Below are 21083 nucleotides of genomic sequence, written 5' to 3'. Positions count from 1 at the left end.
TCCAATAGTATGAGTGTTGATTTTGGCGAAATCGGTATGAGTGTCATAGTTGGAAAATTGGGTTATTAGCAAAATAATTGCCGGAAAACAAAATATAAAATGTTGATTTTGGTTAACTGAATCAATGGATGGTTTTATGAATTACTAACAACACCTCATCCATATTAACTGGAGGTGAAGATTCCTTCAGGAAAAAGCAATGTTTTCACGCCCGGCCCGGACCGGCCGGTCCGACCGGTTAACCCGCGACCCGGAGACTTCACCGGTTCGGAAATAGTACTAATAACCGGTAGTAATAAAACCGGCAAAACCCAGAAAAAACCGCTATTAACCCGTGACCCGGTGAATCGGTTGACCCGGCCGGTTAGTGGTTCAAAAAAATTCAGTTGATTTTTGGAAAAAAATATAAAGTTTCACAGTTTCAATTATTTTAAAACCTTTTATTCCATTAGAGTTTCGATGGCACACCTCTCATCTTCAACTTATTTGTCATCTCTGATCTCTCATACTTTGCGTAAGAAACCGTTGGTTGTTCTATATTAATCTTTCTCTATTATTCTGAAAATTCATCTTTATTTGTGATTATCATGTGTTTAATTGATTTAGAATATTAGACTATTAGTATAATCTTTTTCAGATCTGTGTTTTATATTTCTATGTTGTGAATTTAACAGGAAATGGTAAGAGAGGAAGTGGAAAACTATAAAGAAAAAGCAGCTGCAAACCGTTCAGTCCAAAGAAAAAGTGATATTGCTTGGCCGTATGTCATTCAATCAAAAGACCCAAAGTGATAATATGATGAAACACCATCTTGATGGCGTGAAAGGGGATACATATGTGTGTTCGAAGATTCCTGCAGATGTGCGATTGACCCGTGGTCGAACCCGGTTGACCCGGTGACCCGGTGACCCGAGAGGTAGTCCGATTCGTCATCCGGGTCGGATTTTAAAACATTGGGAAAAAGATATTAAAGTTATTGTTTAATGTTCTCCTTGCACATGCACACCAAGAGATGTATAAAACACATATTACAAGCTTTAGTCAATCCAGTTCTAGTTACACGTAAATAAAAACACGATCATTCCTTTGTTTATACTTTATATAATACTAGAATTTGTATCCGCGCATACGCAATATTTTTAATTTAAAATATATTTTATCAATATAATTTTTTGAATTCAAATATAATCATTCAAACTTTTGAGTATAAATCGATATAAACACTAAACTTATTTTACTAAATGATATATAACATATATATTGCTGAAGATAATATTTTTTTGTTATGTCATCATTTGTGTGGGATTTTAATTTAAATTTTTGTATCAATAAAAATCACTGAATATAAATATAATCATTTGAAGTTTAAATGATAAATCTATATAAATGCCATACTTATTTTACTAATATATTTATAACATATATTGTATATTGTCGCAATAATGTTTTTTTGACAAATCAACAATAGATAACACTGTAACAGAAAATGACTTAAGAACTTCACTGCAAGAGTCGACAATCTTCTAACATTCTATCCATTGAAGAGTTCATCCATATTCATATCCCATGAAAATATATTTTTAAAAGTTCTAACGTAAAATATCGGTCGTTCGCCTATAATAGAGATCATTTAAACATATGGATATCTCACATTAAAAGCAACTATACAAAGTTTCATGAACAACTTCTAATGCTATTTAGCTACAACAGGGTTGTCCAAGAGCATCACCTGCTATAATAAATTTTCTGACCAAATCAAGAATGCTTAGACAGTGAAACGGTTAAACTTGACAATGAATATTCATTCACTAATCCAAGTTACATGTATTTCTAAAATCTCATTTGTTAATTTTGTGATGCAACCTCAGATTTGTCTTCTCAAAAAAACTAGTGTACTTAAAATATGTTGTTTTGCCAATGTTTTGGGTTAAAAGCATTTTCTATTAATGAAATCTTAAATTTGTTTTATATTTTAGTTTTTCTAATCATATTATAGAATTTTGTAGCTCCAGTTGATAATATGTCTTCAGAAATTTGCTACACAAATCACATGTTACTTTTTATAGCGACTTACATATCATTATTTATATATTTTGTGACTATTGATTTTAGTTTTTTAGATAAATTATTTTTTCAAAAGTCTTTTTCATAGTTTTCCCAGAAAAAATGTGAGCCCTGCGATGTCTTCATTTTAGATCAAAACTTTTAAGTTGAGTTGAGTAATTAATCTTTTATTTTTCTTTAAGTGAAATTTAATAATAAATTTTTGTAGTATATGTTTCTTTAAAACTAATGTTTCACTTCAATTTTATTTTTATGTTTAAAATTTTATAGATACAATTACACAAATTATTTTTTACTCCACCATGCATTTAAACCTTTACTTTCGTCTAAAACTCATTTACCCATTCTAAATTTTGAAATTTGATCAGTTTTGGTTAAAATTTGAATAATAACATTATTACAAAAACAAATTCATTGTATTTACTATTTTAAAATTTTCATTTATGTTATTTAATTTATTTTTATATAATTATTTTATTATTATTTACTAAAAACAAATTTCTATTATTGTTTTTACTATTTTAAAATTTAATTAATTTTATTTAATTCATTTTTATCAATATTTTACTATTATTAATTATAAGTAATAAATATGTTATGAATGAATATTTAAAATAATAATTTTTAATGTATTAAAAATACATATAGCATTGCTTAGGTAGTTGCTGATGTGGAAAAAAAAAAGAAAAATAAGTTAACTTTATATATAGATATATATATATATATATATATATATCTTATACAGATTTTAATGTATTAGAGTTAAAATTTATCAACTTTCTTCGCTAATAAATGACACTTGGTATAAAACCCAAAGTAAAAATGTCTCTTCTCTCTCTAGGCGATCGCGAAGGCGATTCGCGAAGGCGATTCATGATTTCTCAACCGCCACCGTCTTGTAAATTCGATTTCCCTATGTGAGAGTGTTTTTCCGACAAAGCAGACCGTTTTCGGTTTGGATCTTGACGGTTGTTGTCTGCGACAGATAACTGTTTGCAGTTATGTCCCCCCGATTTTCTTGAGGGATAACTGTCAAAGAAAACCGCCGTGGTCTCTCTATAAAAGCGGAGTCTTCTCTTGGATCATAATCGGTGTTCATCGCAGTCAATCACTATTCAATCCTACAAAGATGAGTGACAATGTTCGAAAGTCTTTACAAAACTTGGATTTGGGGATCAATGATGCTCCGATTGTTCTGCCGTCAGAGTTATGTGGAAGGGCAATCAACGAGAATCGTTTCTCGCTTATTGTAAGTGCTGTGAATCCGAGGAAACAAAACCTAAGGGCGATTGTGGGTCAAATGCCTAAGATATGGGGTTTCGCCAATGCTTGTCGTGGTCGGATAATGGGGGAGGGCAAGGCTCTGTTTGTCTTCAAAACAGAGGCAGCACTGAATTTGGTTCTTCATCGTGGTCCCTGGGCCTTCAACGACTGGATGCTTACGGTTCATCGTTGGTATCCCAACATTTCTGAAGCGGAGACAAGAGTGATTCCATTCTGGATCCAGGTACGGGGAATTCCAATCCAATTTCTTAACACCGCCATGGTTAACTGCATAGGGAATCAACTAGGTCATGTTGCTAGCTAGGTCATGTTGCTAGCGTGGATTTTGATGAAAATGCTAATCTAGTTGAGTTTGTGAGAATCTGTGTGAACTGGAATGTTGAAACACCCTTAAGGTTTCAACGAAACTTTCAATTTGGTGGAATTGATGATAACACCATCTTGAAGTTTAAGTATGAGAGACTCCGTAACTTTTGCCCTAAATGTGGTGCTCTCACTCACGATAGCAAGGAATGTCCCCTGTCTTTTGACAATGATCCAAATGATGATGACAATGATGGTGATGATGGATATGATCCGGATGACTAGGACCACCGTGATGATCGTGGTTACCAAAATCAAGATGAACCAGACTCGGACACTAACACGCTTCAAACTATTGCACCAGACGGTGGGATACCGGGTGTTGGTCCTTCAAAGGCAAACAGAGAATTCATCATCTCGGAGTCTGACGATGATTCCTCTCCAAGTGTGTTTGAGGACACAGAACTGACAGCAGAGAGGCTACGATACTTCTTCACAAAGTATGCGAAGGGTAAAGAGGTTGCAACTCTTTCATTCCCACCACAAGGCTACACCAATAAACGTTCTCGAGAAGACATGGAACAGTACTACCAATGTGAGGAAGCAAAGGAAGATCTGAGAGCTGGTAATCAGATCATCAAGAAGACTCGAGTGGAATCTGCAGGCTCCTGCAGTAGTACTGCTTTGGACGGAGGCGCGGGGGGCCGTTACCCTCATTGTTTCCCCCATGAGAGTCGTCTCCTGGAATTGTCAGGGTGTTTGCTCACCATCAACTCGATCCCGCTTAAAGTATCTATGTCGTATTTTAAAACCTAAGTTGTTGTTTTTGTGTGAAACTCTAAATAAGTGTGATATAGTTCATAACTTTGCTTCTGTTTTAGGATTTTCTAATGTAATAACACAACCCCCTCATGGTAGGAGTGGAGGTTTAGCAATAATGTGGGCAAACGATGTCTCCTTATCATCTATTTATCAAGCTGATAGGATTATTGATGTACACATTGAACATAATAATAATAGCTTTTATTTTTCGGGAGTGTATGGCCATCCTACACCGAGTCAAAGACATATACTTTGGGATCTTTTACAAAGTATTAGTGAATCTAGGCATGGTGCTTGGATGTTAGCTGGAGACTTTAATGAAATCCTTAACAATGAGGAGAAAATTGGTGGACCACAAAGGGAGGAATGGACCTTTCGTAATTTCAGAACAATGTTAGCAACTTGTGATCTATCAGACCTGAAATCAATAGGAGACAGGTTTTCATGGGTAGGGGAGCGAAGAAATTAAACCATAAAATGTTGTCTTGATAGAGTATTGGTAAACTCTCAAATGTCTGCAATTTTTCCTACTGCAGGAACATAGTTCTTACAGTTTAATGGATCTGATCATAAACCTTTGTTTGCCAACCTAAATCCTACAAACGTTGGGGTCCATAAACCATTTCGATTTGATAAACGACTCACCAACATTAAGGACTTTGATAAAGTAGTAGAAAAAGGTTGGAATTCTTGTAAAGATCGAGACTACTACAATATTTGTGATCAAATAACACGATGCCATCAAGCCATGGCCAAAGGGAAACATGCCGCAAATATCAATGCTTCGAAACGAATAGATCATTTCCAAGCTGCTCTAGACAAAGCTATGTCGAGTTTAAATCCCTCATTGCGGAGTCATATACCGAGAATATAGAGGAAACTGAATGCAGCCTATAGAGATGAAGAGTATTACTGGAAGAATAAAAGCCGAAATCAATGGCTTACTCTAGGTGATCGTAATACCGCTTACTTCCATGCCAGTACTAAGATCATATATGCAAAGAACTACATAAAATCTGTTATGGATGAAACGCAGAATGTTCATCAAGATGACCATGATATTGGTTCTCATGCTCAAGAATATTTCACCAAGGTCTATGCATCTACTAAGAATCCTGTTTCTCCAATAGACTTTGGAGATTTTGTTCCTACGGTTACAAATGAGATTAATGCGGAACTAACTAAAGAATTCACCAGAGAGGAAATATATTCAGCTTTATCCTCCTTTGGAGACGACAAAGCACCGGGACCAGATGGACTCACAGCTCGATTTTACAAACATTATTGGGACATTATTGGATCGCAGTGTTCTAAAACGCGCTATGCGGTTGCTACGCGGTTGATAAACGCCTAGCGCCTAGCCGTATATGCGGGTGCCTAAGCGGAATGTAGGCGAATTATATATTTTAGATATATGAATATATATTTATATAAAAATAATATATATATATATAGGATGAAAAGTTATACACTTTAATTTTAGAAAACATAAAACAAAAATATAGTATCAAATATTATATTCAATAAACTCTTATCTATCAAAATAGTTTAGAATCTATAATAATCTCACATTTTAAACAAAAAAAAACATAATCGATTCAAAAACTTGTAAAATTGACAAAATGTAAGTTTATACTTACTTTGGAACCAAATTAAATTTCATAAGTTTAGACTTTAGAGGCTAATTATAATATTTATTAGAAACAAAAATATTATTTAAAAAAATATTTAATTACAGTATTTTTTACTATTTTAGTCAACATACCGTCTAGAATCCGTACAGGCGTCCGCGTAGACCGCATAATGTCCGCCTAAACGCTATTAGGCGTCCGAATTATTTAAAACCGCCTAAATTACCGCATAGCTAAAATTCGAGACGCTCGGTCACCGCATAGCGTATAACCGCCGCCTAGACATCCGCGTAGGCCGCATTTTAGAACACTGTTGGATCGGATATAGTGACAGAGGTCAAAGAATTCTTTCATACATCGTATATGAAATCAGGACTAAATCATACAATTATCTGTATGATCTCAAAAATAACTGATCCGATCACTCTCGCTGATTATAGGCCAATTGCCTTGTGTAATGTGATCTATAAAATCATTTCCAAGTGCTTGGTGAATAGACTAAAACAATATCTTGACTCCATTGTCTCTGATTCACAAGCTGCCTTCATCCCAGGTCGGTTAATAATAGATAATGTCTTGATTGCACATGAGGTTATGCATTCTTTAAAATCAAGAAAGAGGGTTTCACAAAACTATATGGCAATCAAAACTGATGTAACAAAAGCTTATGACCGTGTCGAATGGAATTTTCTTGAAGTCTCCCTGCGCTTATTTGGATTTAATGATCAGTGGTTATCGTGGATCATGGCTTCTGTAAGATCAGTAATCTATTCTGTGTTAATAAATGGTTCACCTCACGGTTTGATCATCCCTGAAAGAGGAATAAGACAGGGAGATCCTCTATCCCCGTATCTTTTCATTCTCTGTGTGGATATTATGAGCCATCTAATACGTACTAGGGTTCTTAGTGGTGACATCAAAGGTATAAAAGTGGGGAATGGAGTCCCAGCAATAAGTCATCTATAGTTTGTCGATGATTCTTTATTCTTCTGTCAGGCAAATACAAGAAACTGCAAAGCAATAAAAGAAGCTTTTGAGGTATACGAATACTATTCTGGTCAGATGATAAATAAGAGCAAATCAATGATCACATTCGGATCTCGAGTTCATGGTCATACTCAAGAACGCCTGAAAAAGATTCTAGATATACCAAATCAAGGCGGTGGGGGAAAATATCTAGGTTTACCGGAGCAGTTTGGTAAGAAGAAAGCTGAAATGTTTAGTTACATTGTTGACAATGTAAGACAAAGAACTTCCTCTTGGAGCACCAAAAGACTCTCTCAAGCTGGAAAAGAAATAATGCTCAAGTCTGTAGCCCTATCAATGCCTGTATACTCTATGTCATGTTTTAAATTGCCGACGAATGTAATAACAGAGATAGACCAAGTTCTCCAAAAATTCTGGTGGGAGAAAAGCAACAATGAGAGAGACATTTCATGGATTGCTTGGCAACGATTACAATATGCTAAGTCAGATGGTGGTTTAGGATTCAAGAACTTAACTAAGTTTAATGATGCTCTCCTTGCAAAGTAGGTCTGGCGACTAATACAATATCCAGATTCAAAATTTGCAAAAATAATGAAGGCAAGGTATTACCCTGATGTTCACATCCTTGAAGCAAAGAGAAGACCTTATCAATGCGTCTATTCTAGAGGGTATCAAAATAATCAAGGAAGGAAGTAGATATTTAGTTGGAGATGGAAGCTCTATACGGGTGAATATTGACAATGTGCTACCGACAACACCACCACAACCTATTCATACAATATCTTCCACAGATGAGCTAGTGATTAAAGACTTGTTTGCAGCCACAGGTTCTCACCGTTTTTGGAATGAGGAAAAACTAATGAGTCACATTCCACAGGAGGAACATGAACAAGTAAAATCAATCTATTTATCATGAAATATAAGACCAAACAGAATCATTTGGCATTATACATCAACAGGAGAATACACTGTACGCTCTGGTTATTGGCTAAGTATGCAGAACCACCTTCCACTAAATCAACCTCCTATACCACATGGATCGGTATCTTTAAAGAACAGGATATGGAAACTTAATATTCTACCAAAACTCAAACACTTTCTATGGAGAGTTTTGTCCAAATCACTACCATCGATAACACGGCTAAATACTCGGGGAAAAAATATTGACCCTGTTTGTCCAAAATGTTTTTAGGCTGATGAAACAATAAAAAGCATATACTTTTTGAATGCCCCTATGCGAAATTAGTATGGGAACAAGCAAATGTGCCAATTGAGATCCTTTTGGATATGAATTTAGATAACGAGTCTATCCTACAAGCTTTCTTAGATATGGATTATATGGAAGAAGTCTCTACTGCAACTCAGTTATTACCTTTGTGGCTGCTATGGCATATATGGAAAGCAAGAAATAAGTTCATTTTTGAGGGTATTACAATACAACCGAGGGTTTCAATACAGAGAGCTCAAAATGATATCCAAGATTGGTTTACTTATAACCCACAACCTTGTCAAAGTAATACAAGTCGACAACAGGAACCAACTACATGGAGGAGACCCGATGATTCACTTGTTAAGTGTAACTATGATGTAGGATTTGATCACCTTACTAATCAAGCCACGGGAGGATGGATCATACGTAATACAGATGGTATATCACAAGGATGGGGCTCTACAAAACTTGGTGCGACAAGAACTCCACTTGAAGCTGAAGCAAAGGCATTGCTAATGGCTCTGCAACAAACTTGGATTAGAGGTTTTACTTCTGTCTGTTTTGAATGAGATTGTCAGATTTTATATAAGATCATCAACTATGAACACATAGACATATGTTTAGATGGTATAATCCAAGATATTCGATTATGGGCATCATATTTTTCAAATATTGTTTTTAACTTTACAAAGAGAGAGGGGAATAATGTTGCTCATCTGTTAGCAAAGTTTGGTTGTCAAACATGTAATTTTTATTATGATTGTTTTAACCCGCCAATTTGGCTTTACAAACAATTGTATTTTGGACTACCAAAGGTCTTCATCAATATAATTCAATTTCGACGGAAAAAAAAATGACACTTGGTATATGATTAATTTATTAGACAACAGACATGATCTTTAATTACAATAGTATATGATATGGGGATCATTACAAGAGTGATTAGGTATCTGTTAATTTTAAATGACACTTGGAACTTTATAGACTAACTTCAAAACCAAAATCTCCACATTTTTCCCATCCAAAATCACTTCGTAAATCCCTTCCATAGTAAACCAAACTTAAAACCAAAACAACGACTTAACCGGAAAACTTGGACGACACAGAAACATAAAAGTCCAAGCTTTCTTTATTAACGATTTTACAGACTCGTACGTGAAAAATCACAACTTGTGGTTAGGCAGATTCGAAATTAAAGGGTTCACGGTTCGAGCAACCGGAATGAACTTAGGAGGATGAGCCATGGTCAAGGTCAATCCTTTGATTGATTCTTCCAAGTCAACTCTATCTCCTTTGATTCTCCAGTCAAAGCCCTGCACCATCATCCCAACAACACTTCCTAGAATGACATAAGCTAGGTTTTCTCCGGGACAACCTCTCCTTCCCCCGCCGAAAGGAATGTATTTTAGTGCTTTCTCTCTTTTCTCATCTTCTTTCCCTGACTTAGAAGAAGTTAGAAACCTCTCTGGCTTAAACTCATCAGGATCTTCCCAGTACTCTGGATCTCTCATCACAGCATAAACATTAACAATAAGTGGTGTCTCCTCCGGCACGTAAAACTCTCCGATCCTACAACCTTCTTGGGGGACCCTTGCAAAGAAAGACCCTGGTGGGTGCATTCTTAGTACTTCTTTAACCACCGCTTGTAAATAAGGCAGTTTTGGTAAATCCGTTTCTTGAATCAATCTTGTTTTCCCTACCACCGTATCTATTTCTTCTCTCAGTCTCTCAAGAATGTCAGGATTTTTAATGATCTCCGCCATTGTCCACTGTGTTGTCTGTGCTGTAGTGTCTGTACCTGCAAATAGAAGATCCTGCAGTTGCAAAAACGTTTCTTGATTAGTACGTCAACAGTTTTGGATTATACCTTATTCAATAATGAGTGGAACATTATATTTACCGCAACAAAAGACTTGATATGGTTCCTAGTGATCTTATACTCGGCGTTTTCATCTTGATAAGCTTCCAACAACGCGTCCATCAGTTCCGTGCCTTGATGCCCGTCTAGCTTCTCCTCATATTCCTTAAGAATCCTTTCGAGCAGCTCGTCAAATCTGCTGGAAAGAGCCATCACTTCTTTTCTAAACAATGAGCTTAGAAGCTTTTTAAACGGTGGGCGCAACAAGCTTCCCAATACAACCTTGTTCACCAAGGCAATCGATTCGCTAGCCAAACTTCTAGCTTTCTCTGCCTCACCGTTCTCCTCTGAACAACTCCTCCCCACAATCATCTTGCAAATGCTGTTGTTACTTAACTTCATCGTTTCCTTAACCATGTCAACAGTCTCCTTCTTTCCCGCTTTATCAAGCAAGCTCACATAAAACCGATGTAACTCATCTGCACGGACGAATCTTGACCGTTCGAGCGCTTGTGATCCGAGCAGCTTTGTGACCATGAGCTTCTTCATGAACTTCCAGTGATCTCCATAAGGAGAGAAGATGAAGCTCCAAGATCCGACAAAGAGAGAATCGTCGATGGGAGGTGAACCACGAAACGAGATATTCACATCATGCGTCCTGAAGATCTCATAAGCTACTGAGGCTGATGAGACGAGGACTATGGGGTTGTTGAAGATGCGGAGACTGATGAGAGATCCGTACTTAAGGGAGAGTTTCTGAAGAGACTTGTGGGGAAGAGTAGAGAGTAGAAGGTGAAGATGACCGATGATAGGAAGAGAAGGAAGGCTCGGAGGCAAATCACAGCCACGTATTGAGCCGCTTGGTTTCTTGAAGAAGAGTTTGTAACAGAGGAATGAGAAGATAGAGCAGAGGGAGATGAAGATGAAGCAGCATTGGAAGTCAAGGATGATCATTGTTGCCATTCTTAAGCAAATGATGACAAAGAGAATGCTAGCTCTTATCTTATCAAGAATCAATGAATACTATTTATAGCACATGAAAATGTAAATTTCATGGAAACTTGAGGAGCCGTGTCTCGTTAGTTACCAAAATAGCAATTGCCTTACGCAATTTCGTAAGTTTTGTAATTTTGAGGACCACAATAATTATAAGATTATTTCTGTAATTGGTAAGTTGATGTTCATTATTATAAACCACTATAATTAGATTTTAAGATCTTTGGATTTCATATCATATTTTGTTCTTTATAATTTAAATATCATAGAAAATTACCAATATATATTTGCATTTTCTCTACATAAAGCCCACTAATTTTCGTCCAATATTTTACAAAACATGAAATAACTAACAGTAAGCTAATCATAGAGTTATTTTACTTGCGTGTTCAAGTAGTTTAGCATAGTTTTAAGAGCAAACATACAAAACGTGATAGATGAATCTAATAAGAGCATGTACAGTGAAGAGAACTTCTACTAATCTCTCAAATATGTTTTTTAATAAGTTTTGTGTAATTTTTTTTATGTAAAATTTAAATTATAAATAAAACCCAAAACTAATTATGATGATAGGACATGTGCCAAGTGAGTAATGTTTACGGTGGAGACTCTTTCAACCGTAGATTGCATTCTTTTTTTTTTTTTTTTTGTGTTTGTGCAAAAACTGCATATTTTTCTTATTCCACACTGTTTCTTTTGTCTTTATCTTTTAGAGGACGTGGAAAATAATCATAAAGTTCCAATTTTTTTTTGGTTTTAATGTTAAGCTCCAAACTTGCAAAACTACACGATTGTATTCACCAGTTTATGGGAGTGACATTTGCTTGTGCCTTCTTTATTCCTTTCTTTCTCCTTCTCTCGCTAACTGCATTTTGCAAGGAGAAATAGAAAACTTTAACGTACAGTTATGACGTATAAATTAAGAAAATTGTGATATTGTAAGATTCACATTCGAATTATTCTTTTATTATAATTGAAAACTCGAAAAAAAAAAAAAAAAAAAATTGAAAACTCGAGAGCGACAGCCGAGTGCCGACATGAGTCATCTCAAAATCCCCTTTTTTAAAAAAGGTATTGGAACATATATACTATCTTTTTATTTTGGACAAACAAAGACGAATCGAATTAATCTTTTGGCAACCAACATATACTAGATTCCGACCTGCACGTACGTGCATGGTTGATTTCATAAATTAAGTTAATAATGAGGTATGAAATATATTATATATGTGCCAGATTTTTTTTTATAAACTATGTTTGTATATAGTTTGAAATTATTTTGAAAATATTAGTTTGTAAAATGTATTCAATATATTTGGAAGTACTATATGACAAATCAATCTATGTGTAAAACAATTATAAAAATAGTTTCATACTCCATAGTTGAGAGTACTGCTTTTTGATAGGTAGCATGTAATTAGAAGGTATAACATTTATAATTGAAACTAAGATCGGTTCTTTACATTCATTTTGTGAATGTTAGGTTGAAATAATAGCGGGTTTACTAAGAAATTGGGATTGATGTGATAGGGGATCCAGATCAAATAAGAACCAAATTAATGATTGATTAGATTAATTATTATTAAATTTCTTAACTATCAAACCGGAAAATCTGCTAAAAGAATAGTTTTTTTTTTATCAGATGACCTAAAGTGTCAAGCTTGTGAAACTCATCTCGAAAGATTTTTCCGGTAACGAATTTAATATTTTTTGGCCAGTAGAAAACTCACTCCAGGAAACCAAATGAGTAATATATGCATTAGCCTTGCTTGAATTTGTAAACCTGTAGGTAACATACATTTCAATAAATCATTTTTTCTAATATGTAATATGTAAGATATATATTAAAGAAATGGGTGAAAAATTATGACGGATTACTTGTATTTTCATTTATGATATTCTCAAACTCTATAAAATATTCAAATCTACTAATTTTTTTTCAAAATAATCATCTTAAAGTAGACACATACCCATTCTGAAGTTGGCGCTTACTGAAACTAAAGATTTTGAGAACTGAATCTAGCTACCAAAAATGTTTATACTTTAACTCGTTACCCATTTTTCTTTACATTATAATATTTTTTATTTTTTGAATTACACGTTTGTATCTTATACCCGCTATAATTAGTCATGATATTTGAAATAAATAATATGGAGATTTTGAATATATTACACCCGTCCCATTTATCATGAATAGTTTATCAACATTTTTTATTTTTATATATTCAAAAATAGAAATGTATATGGAAATATTTTTATGATAGATAAAATTAAAATAAAAAAATTACTATTTAATTCTTAAATATGTAAACATTGTTTTGTTTTGTTTTGTTTTGTTTTGTTTGATTGACATAATTTAAATAACGCACAAATTAAATGAAAATAAAACAGATAATGTGAATTTACAATTTCTAATTAGTTTTATAAAATGTATTATTAAACATTTTCATTATGGGACATAAATGTCTACACCTTGTGATATATGTTGTGTTGGTGGACACACAAATCTACTATACAATTACATACTATTCTCTTCTATATCTTAAGACTAAACACCATAAACAATAAAAAAATGACATGAGTACAGTATATGAAAAGCCAAATTTAATTGACGGTAAATCTATATGTAAAAAAAATTAGTAAATGGAAAATTGTTTAAATGTTTATAGACAATGGTAATGCTTGTAAATATATAGGATATAAGATGACTATAGTATGTGTGTATAAATGATCAAATTAACTCATGTACAAAACCTAGATGCATCCTTACATTCTTTAGGTTTATTGTATTATGTATGTCACTTTTTATGTATGTCATCCACTATCTGTAAATACAAAATTCTTTACTTAAAATATAATTAACAAAATTGTGAACCTACAATAAAATAAAAATAAGACTCACCCCATATAAAATATAGGAGATTAAGATGGATTTTGGTTACATATTCAACATCATCTGCCGTTTTGTTTTCTAAAACCATTGCACACTCGTATTCTAAGCTATGCAGGGTTAATTTTTGTAGAGGCCGATGAAAATATTCTTTTTATGAAACAATTTATGTAGTGTGTACAACTTTAAGAAGATATATATAGCTCGAAGATAATTAGGGTTAGTAGGATCAAAATCTCAACAAATAAATACTTAATTGCATATTACTTTGATTTCTCAGGCAAAATAAAAGCTGAATTAACAGCATATCTTGAGTAAATATCTTTTAATCAGTATTTTTAGTGAATCAATAATTCAAAATTTCCTAAAATTTTGGGAGTTTTTGAAACTATCCAAAAATCCAATCAAATATTTGATCAAGGTATGCTGTTAATTTCGGGAGTAATAAATTATTTAATTGTTTCTTGCAAATATTTTTTCTTTCGTTATCATTTATAGCATTTTGAAATGATACTACAATTAGGGTCGGTTGAAAGGTATATTAGTTAGTATAATTTAAAATATTTCATAATTAAGCAATTAATTAAACTAAGATCATATTCTAAGATTATATTAATTTTCCGATATTTTGGTTTTAATTTCCGAGATTTTCCTAAACTAAGTTGCTAAGATTATGTTAACTTCTCTTATAAATGAAACACATCTTTATTATTTTAGAAGATATTGTAAGATTGAATTTTACTAATCAATGGACTTAAAGATTATGTTGCTAATTATGTGGGTAGGTTTTAATTGGTTGTTTTAATTCTACTCTAATTATGTGGGTTGATTTATTTAGATTTTATGATAGGTTTTAATTGCTTCCGATTTTTATGTGTTAATGTGTTAAAATCATTTAATGTTTGTTCTATCAAACTGTTTGGCTCTAAGTTATACATATCCTTATTCTTATTTGGGTGGCATTTCATGTAATAATTTCTTAATCTATGTCTACTTATTAAAAATGTTTCTCTTTTAATAGTATAGATAGAGCTTTGTTCCCTTTGTTCCCTTGTTGTGATTTTATTTGATCCTCTCTCTCTTTCATTTTCATAGTCCAACTTATTTTCACCTCACATTCATTAGGTACATATAGTGTATATGCAACAGTGTTCTAAAATGCGGCCTACGCGGATGCCTAGGCGGCGGTTATACGCTATGCGGTGACCGAGCGTCTCGAATTTTAGCTATGCGGTAATTTAGGCGGTTTTAAATAATTCGGACGCCTAATAGCGTTTAGGCGGACATTATGCGGTCTACGCGGACGCCTGTACGGATTCTAGACGGTATGTTGACTAAAATAGTAAAAAATACTGTAATTAAATATTTTTTTAAATAATATTTTTGTTTCTAATAAATATTATAATTAGCCTCTAAAGTCTAAACTTATGAAATTTAATTTGGTTCCAAAGTAAGTATAAACTTACATTTTGTCAATTTTACAAGTTTTTGAATCGATTATGTTTTTTTTTGTTTAAAATGTGAGATTATTATAGATTCTAAACTATTTTGATAGATAAGAGTTTATTGAATATAATATTTGATACTATATTTTTGTTTTATGTTTTCTAAAATTAAAGTGTATAACTTTTCATCCTATATATATATATATTATTTTTATATAAATATATATTCATATATCTAAAATATATAATTCGCCTACATTCCGCTTAGGCACCCGCATATACGGCTAGGCGCTAGGCGTTTATCAACCGCGTAGCAACCGCATAGCGCGTTTTAGAACACTGATATGCAAACAATCAACAAACAACATTTTCCTTTTTGTCTCTATCACTTGAGCAAATTTGGAAGACTTTTCCTCAATGTGCAACACAACGCGTAATTGAGAGTGTGGTTAAAAAGAGAATTATAACTTGTTCTAATACTGATATCTATGAATGAATTAATACGAATAATGAACAAAGCATATGTCGGCCTTGTTCGTCCGAAAAAATAATGAATCATATGTCACCGCACATTCACATTAGGTACATAAATATTGTTTTTGCTCTTTAAAACTTTGGTTAGATGCTTGAACACGCAAATGAAATAACACTAAGTAGGCTTATGTGGACGAAATGCAAAGATACCTTGGTGATTTTGTATGCTACTTTTTAAAGAAAATTTTCACATATGTACGGAAGATCATACAACCAAATGGCACCTCAGACGACGTCACCTCAGGTTTTCAAGAAACAGTACATTTTCATGTGCTATATATACAAGGCACTAGTACTTGTCATTTGCTTTCTCACTTTGAGCGAGAATGGCAGCAATGATCATCCTTGGCTTTCAAAACTGCTCCACCTTCATCTTCCTCTGCCTCTTGACAGTCATTTGTTACTATCTTTTCTTCAAGAAACCAAACGGCTCAAGACGTGGCTTTGACCTACCTCCGAGCCCTCCTTCTCTCCCAATCATTGGTCATCTTCACCTTCTCCTCTCTACTCTTACCCACAAGTCTCTTCAGAAACTCTCATCCAAGTATGGACCTCTCCTCCATCTCCGCATCTTCAACATACCCATTGTCCTCATATCCTCCGCCTCCATGGCTCACGAGATCTTTAAGAATCAGGACGAGAACATCTCCTCTCGTGGTCCCGCTCCCATCGATGATTCTCTTTTTGCCGGATCTTCAAGCGTCATCTCCTCTTCCTATGGAGATCACTGGAAGTTCATGAAGAAGCTCATGGTCACAAAGCTTCTCGGAGTACAGGCACTCGAGCGGTCAAGAGACGTTCGTGCAGATGAGCTAGAGCGGTTTTATACAAGCCTGCTCGATAAGGCGATGAAGGAGGAGCCAGTTGAGATTGGTAAAGAAGCGGTGAAGTTCGTTAACAACAGCATTTGCAAGATGATCATGGGGAGGAGCTGTTCAGAGGAGAACGGTGAGGCAGAGAGACTCAGGGCTTTGGCTACCAAATCTCTTTCCTTGGGAAAGAAGATTGTATTGGGATCCGTGTTTAAGAAGCTCGGAATCTCACTGTTCAAAGAGGAGATAATGACTGTTTCCAACAGATTAAATGAGATGTTCGAAAGGTTTCTTGTGGAACACGAAAAGAAAAGGGACATGCATCAAGAAACGGACTTGATGATCGGCACGTTGTTGGCAGCTTATGGAGACGATGACACAGAGTACAAGATCACTAGAAACCATATCAAGACGATGTTGGCGGTAAATGTTACTCACATGTGGTTCCATGTTGTGACTCGTGACTAAAAAACGTTTTGTGCACCTTGCAGGATCTTTTATTTGCAGGCACGGATACCTCGGCCCAAGCAATACAGTGGGCAATGGCGGAGATGATTAACAACCCTAACATTCTCGAGAGATTGAGAGGAGAAATCGATTCTGTGATAGGGGAAACAAGGTTGGTTCAAGAAACCGATCTACCAAATCTGCCATATCTGCAAGCGGTGGTTAAGGAAGTACTAAGACTGCACCCGCCGGGAACTGTCTTGGGAAGGATCTCCCAGAAAGGGTTTAGGATGGTAGGGTTTGACGTACCGGAGGAGACACCACTTGTTGTTAATCTTTATGCTATAATGAGAGATCCAGATTACTGGGAAGATCCAGAGGAGTTTAAGCCAGATAGATTTCTTCTAGCTTCTTCAAGAACAAGGGAAGAGGAGGAGAGAAGAGAGGAAGCATTCAAGTACATTCCTTTTGGTAGTGGAAGGAGAGGCTGTCCTGGAGCAAATTTAGCTTATGTCTTTCTAGGAGCTGGTATTGGGATGATGGTGCAGGGATTTGAGTGGAGAAACAAAGGAGATGAGAAGATTAACATGGAAGAGGCTGTTATAGGACTGAGTTTGACCATGGCTCATCCTCCTAAGCTCACCCCTGTTGTTCGAACAACAAACCCCTTATCATTGAATCAGAGTTCGTGAGTTACTTTACTTATGAATTATGATAACTAGATTGTTCATGTAATAAGGAAGCTTTGCATGTGTTCTATCTTTTTCCGTCGTCCAGTTGGTTGATTACCTTTGGTTTAGTTTGTTTTATCGTGTGAAACCGAAAACAATTGGGCATTGTTCTTCGGTTTAGGTCGTGCCAAGTTTCCCGGTTTAGACTGGTTTCTTTCTTGTATTGTTTAAAAGTTAAATAAAATGAAGAAGAGTGTTTTCTTCAAGGCTATATTTTTTTTTGTTCTCATGTCAAAACTAAATGTTTATTGATAGAAATGTTTTGGTTCTATGTGTGCTCAACTTCATTTGAGCCCTCCAACTTGTTTTGAAAGGTTTGATCATAGCAAGGCTTGTGAGGTTTTGAAAAGTTTTGATTTCGAGTAGTTTACAGTCCTAGCTTTATTCTTGATCCGGATATGTTAGTCGTGACCCGAATGGAACCAATCCAACTGCCCATTGGATCCGCGTGTCTTAATAGTAAAATACCTAATCACCCTTGCTCGTTTTTTTCTTTCTTCGTCCGTTTTGTTTTCGTGAGGGCAATTGTATGGAAAAAAATAGTAATGTCAAAGTCACACTAAGAAATTAAAATTAAATGAAATAAAAAAAATAGTGCTAATAAAAAACATTGCCCCCCATTAAAATCCACAATTCGTTTAATTTCGTAGGCGTCAGTTTGGGGATTCTTTTTGAAATTAGTTTTTCGAATTCGCCACTCAAATCTGGAACGAAACGTATTGTGTCGCTACCCACTCTCGAATCGAAATTGTATAAAAACTCTTCGATTTTGTTTCTTTTCTTCGGGTTTGCGTATCATCAATTTTAATTAGAGATCCTTCTTCTTCACTCACTCTTCAGTTGCACAAGTATGGAAGCTCTCTACGCCAAGCTCTACGACAAATACATCAAACTCAAGGTTTTTCCATCAACCTCCTCCTCATGTAATTTCTGGGCTTCGATTTTGATTTGGATTTCATTTTTTTTTTTTTTTTTTTGTCCAGAAGAAGGAAATTTCCGAATTCGATGCAGTTAATAAGGGAGTTGAAGAGAAGTTCCTCAAATTTGTTGCAGGTAATTTCCTCTAATTGTTTTCATAAGTTTCATCAATTTTGAGATTTGAGTATTTCTCTCTTGTTAGGTTAGATTTTCGGAATTCGCAATTTGGAATTTACAAAAATTGGGGGTTTTTTTTTTGACTTATTAGTGTCTCTGTCTTTGTGTGTGCAGCTTCGGAGGAGTTGATGGAGCATTTGAAAAGTGAAAAGCAGGATTTGCTGGAGAGAGTTGAGAAAATGAGGACTGAAATGGATTCAATCAGGCATGTACTACTACATCATTACTATATTACCCTGTTCATTTTATCCTCTGTTGATGTGGTTTATCTTTAGAGTAAGTTGGATGATGCCTTGCAAATGTAATTATACCAATCTTGTTCCACAGATCTGACAGGGACGACAAGTGTCTGGAGTATCAAAATCTTAATCGTGAGCTCAAGGAAGAAAAACAAAAGAGTAAGAAGAAGCAATGTTAATTATAGTTTCTGCTCCAATTTGCATGTAGCATTTTCATAGGACGTGATATATGAAGTTTGTTTTTTAAAGGAATTTGGCTGAGAAAGTAATGTGAAGTGCTTGTGGAGGAGAGTGATGAGGATAAAATCTTTGTTGTTCTTTCGGTGTTGAGTCATTTTTGAACTTGGACTTTAAAAGAGTTGAGTTTTTTTTTTTAACAGATAAAGCACTTACTGAAGAAAATGTCAAGCTAAAAGAGCAGATCCAAGAGGGACATCTTCGCAACTTCGAAGATCAAAGTGGGAAAAAACAAGAGACTATAACACCTGAAACTGCTCGAGTTACAACGAGAAGCATGAGAAAACGTAGCAGACTGTCAGAAGATATGGTGGAGGAAACGGATATGGTATCACCTCACATTAACAACCATCATAAACCAAAGGTAAAACAAATCGTCTCTTATCCTTTCAGTTCTGAGCTGAATGATGCACATCTTGTTTCACTAACCCCGTGGATCATAAAGTTATCCGTATTAATATTTATTCTTGCTTTTTGTTTCAAGGAAACTCTCTTGGTTTCTCAGCCACAATGCTGCAAAACAACCAATGATGGATCAAGTAATTCTGCTAGTTGTATATTTCAAGCTCTTGGTGAACAGTTGCTAGGAATGGAATTGTCAACTAGTAATAATGAAGGCGAACACGTAATTCATCTGTTGCATCCAACAACTGGTAATTTATCTGTTGCGTAAAGTTATATCCACTGTATCTTTCTCCGGGTTGTTTTCATGCAAGACATATTTCCCTTTGATTCAAAAGATGGACCATCCAACTTATTTGAAATCATCAACCACCGTAAAAGCACCGATGTTGATTTTGTTCTCCCTGATTTTTTGACCATAACAGGTTTATCCTTCAGCCTAACTTTTGTGTCATCTGGTGAAGAACCTGAGTGGCTTTACAAGGTTGCATCGCTCGGAACACTCCAAAGAGTGGTACCAGAATGGATGAGAGAGGTTATAATGTTCAGCACAAGTATGTTTCCTGTGTTCTTTGAAAGAGTCTCTAAAGTCATTAAGCTCTGTTAATGATCGGTACCGTATGTACGTCTCCCTCCCTTATCTTGTGTAGTCATCTCTGATGGCTTTGTAGTGTGATGTTTCTCAATAGGTTGAAAAGTTAGGGAAGTTATCATGTATCTATAGAAAAGTGTCTCTCGTTAACTTTGGGATTGATTTCAGAGATACTGTTCCCTTTTAATGAATCCAATTGTAACAAGATCTTGATTTTTCTTTTGCTCTCAACAAACTCTCTTTCTTGTATATCTCATGAATCTCTGATCTATTGTGCATTTTACATGACTTAACACTTCAATATTAGGCATATATAGAGGCATCATCACAATTGTTTTCTAGACCCACACAAGTGGAACTCGAGAGAGTGGCAAGAATGGTGTGTTGTTGGAGCCTTTATCTCAACATCACCTTCATTACTTACTCTGATCAAAATACAATGATTTACCTAAAGAAACATAAACTTATCTGTTTTGTTTGGCCTCTTCTGATGTGTAAAATTAT

At 34.9% G+C, this 21083-nt stretch overlaps 3 protein-coding genes across 3 annotated transcripts; 2 read left to right on the top strand and 1 right to left on the bottom strand.

Moving 5' to 3' along the window:
- Positions 1 to 9312: 9312 nt before the first annotated feature.
- On the bottom strand, positions 9313 to 11163 carry LOC104746413 (cytochrome P450 705A22). Its single transcript, XM_010467881.2, has 2 exons — positions 10202 to 11163; positions 9313 to 10115 (listed from the first exon to the last, which is right to left on the bottom strand). Exons 1-2 carry the CDS (start codon positions 11120 to 11122, stop codon positions 9465 to 9467), a joined length of 1572 nt encoding a protein of 523 aa, XP_010466183.1. The 5' UTR covers positions 11123 to 11163; the 3' UTR covers positions 9313 to 9464.
- Positions 11164 to 16248: 5085 nt separating this feature from the next.
- On the top strand, positions 16249 to 18220 carry LOC104748355 (cytochrome P450 705A22-like). The gene is made up of 2 exons (XM_010470010.2): positions 16249 to 17259; positions 17328 to 18220. Exons 1-2 carry the CDS (start codon positions 16351 to 16353, stop codon positions 17973 to 17975), a joined length of 1557 nt encoding a protein of 518 aa, XP_010468312.1. The 5' UTR covers positions 16249 to 16350; the 3' UTR covers positions 17976 to 18220.
- Positions 18221 to 18589: 369 nt separating this feature from the next.
- On the top strand, positions 18590 to 20814 carry LOC104746412 (uncharacterized). Its single transcript, XM_010467880.3, has 8 exons — positions 18590 to 18764; positions 18855 to 18912; positions 18998 to 19067; positions 19224 to 19314; positions 19437 to 19507; positions 19729 to 19949; positions 20070 to 20238; positions 20413 to 20814. Exons 2-8 carry the CDS (start codon positions 18865 to 18867, stop codon positions 20592 to 20594), a joined length of 852 nt encoding a protein of 283 aa, XP_010466182.2. The 5' UTR covers positions 18590 to 18764; positions 18855 to 18864; the 3' UTR covers positions 20595 to 20814.
- Positions 20815 to 21083: the final 269 nt, after the last annotated feature.

Source organism: Camelina sativa, chromosome 15 (assembly GCF_030686135.1).
Source record: "Camelina sativa cultivar CO46 ecotype springtype chromosome 15, ASM3068613v1".
Lineage (NCBI taxonomy): Eukaryota > Viridiplantae > Streptophyta > Magnoliopsida > Brassicales > Brassicaceae > Camelina > Camelina sativa.
This window is presented reverse-complemented; position numbering and strand designations above follow the sequence as displayed.

Excerpts from the sequence above, each read along its gene's own strand:
- LOC104746413 (XM_010467881.2), bottom strand. The coding sequence starts at position 11,122 with ATGGCAACAATGATCATCCTTGACTTCCAATGCTGCTTCATCTTCATC. Across the intron at positions 10,116-10,201 it reads ATATCAAGTCTTTTGTTGCG|GATCTTCTATTTGCAGGTAC; the intron begins GTAAATATAATG and ends TTGCAACTGCAG.
- LOC104748355 (XM_010470010.2), top strand. The coding sequence starts at position 16,351 with ATGGCAGCAATGATCATCCTTGGCTTTCAAAACTGCTCCACCTTCATC. Across the intron at positions 17,260-17,327 it reads ATATCAAGACGATGTTGGCG|GATCTTTTATTTGCAGGCAC; the intron begins GTAAATGTTACT and ends TGCACCTTGCAG.
- LOC104746412 (XM_010467880.3), top strand. The coding sequence starts at position 18,865 with ATGGAAGCTCTCTACGCCAAGCTCTACGACAAATACATCAAACTCAAG. Across the intron at positions 19,950-20,069 it reads ACAACCATCATAAACCAAAG|GAAACTCTCTTGGTTTCTCA; the intron begins GTAAAACAAATC and ends TTTTGTTTCAAG. Across the intron at positions 20,239-20,412 it reads TCTGTTGCATCCAACAACTG|GTTTATCCTTCAGCCTAACT; the intron begins GTAATTTATCTG and ends TGACCATAACAG.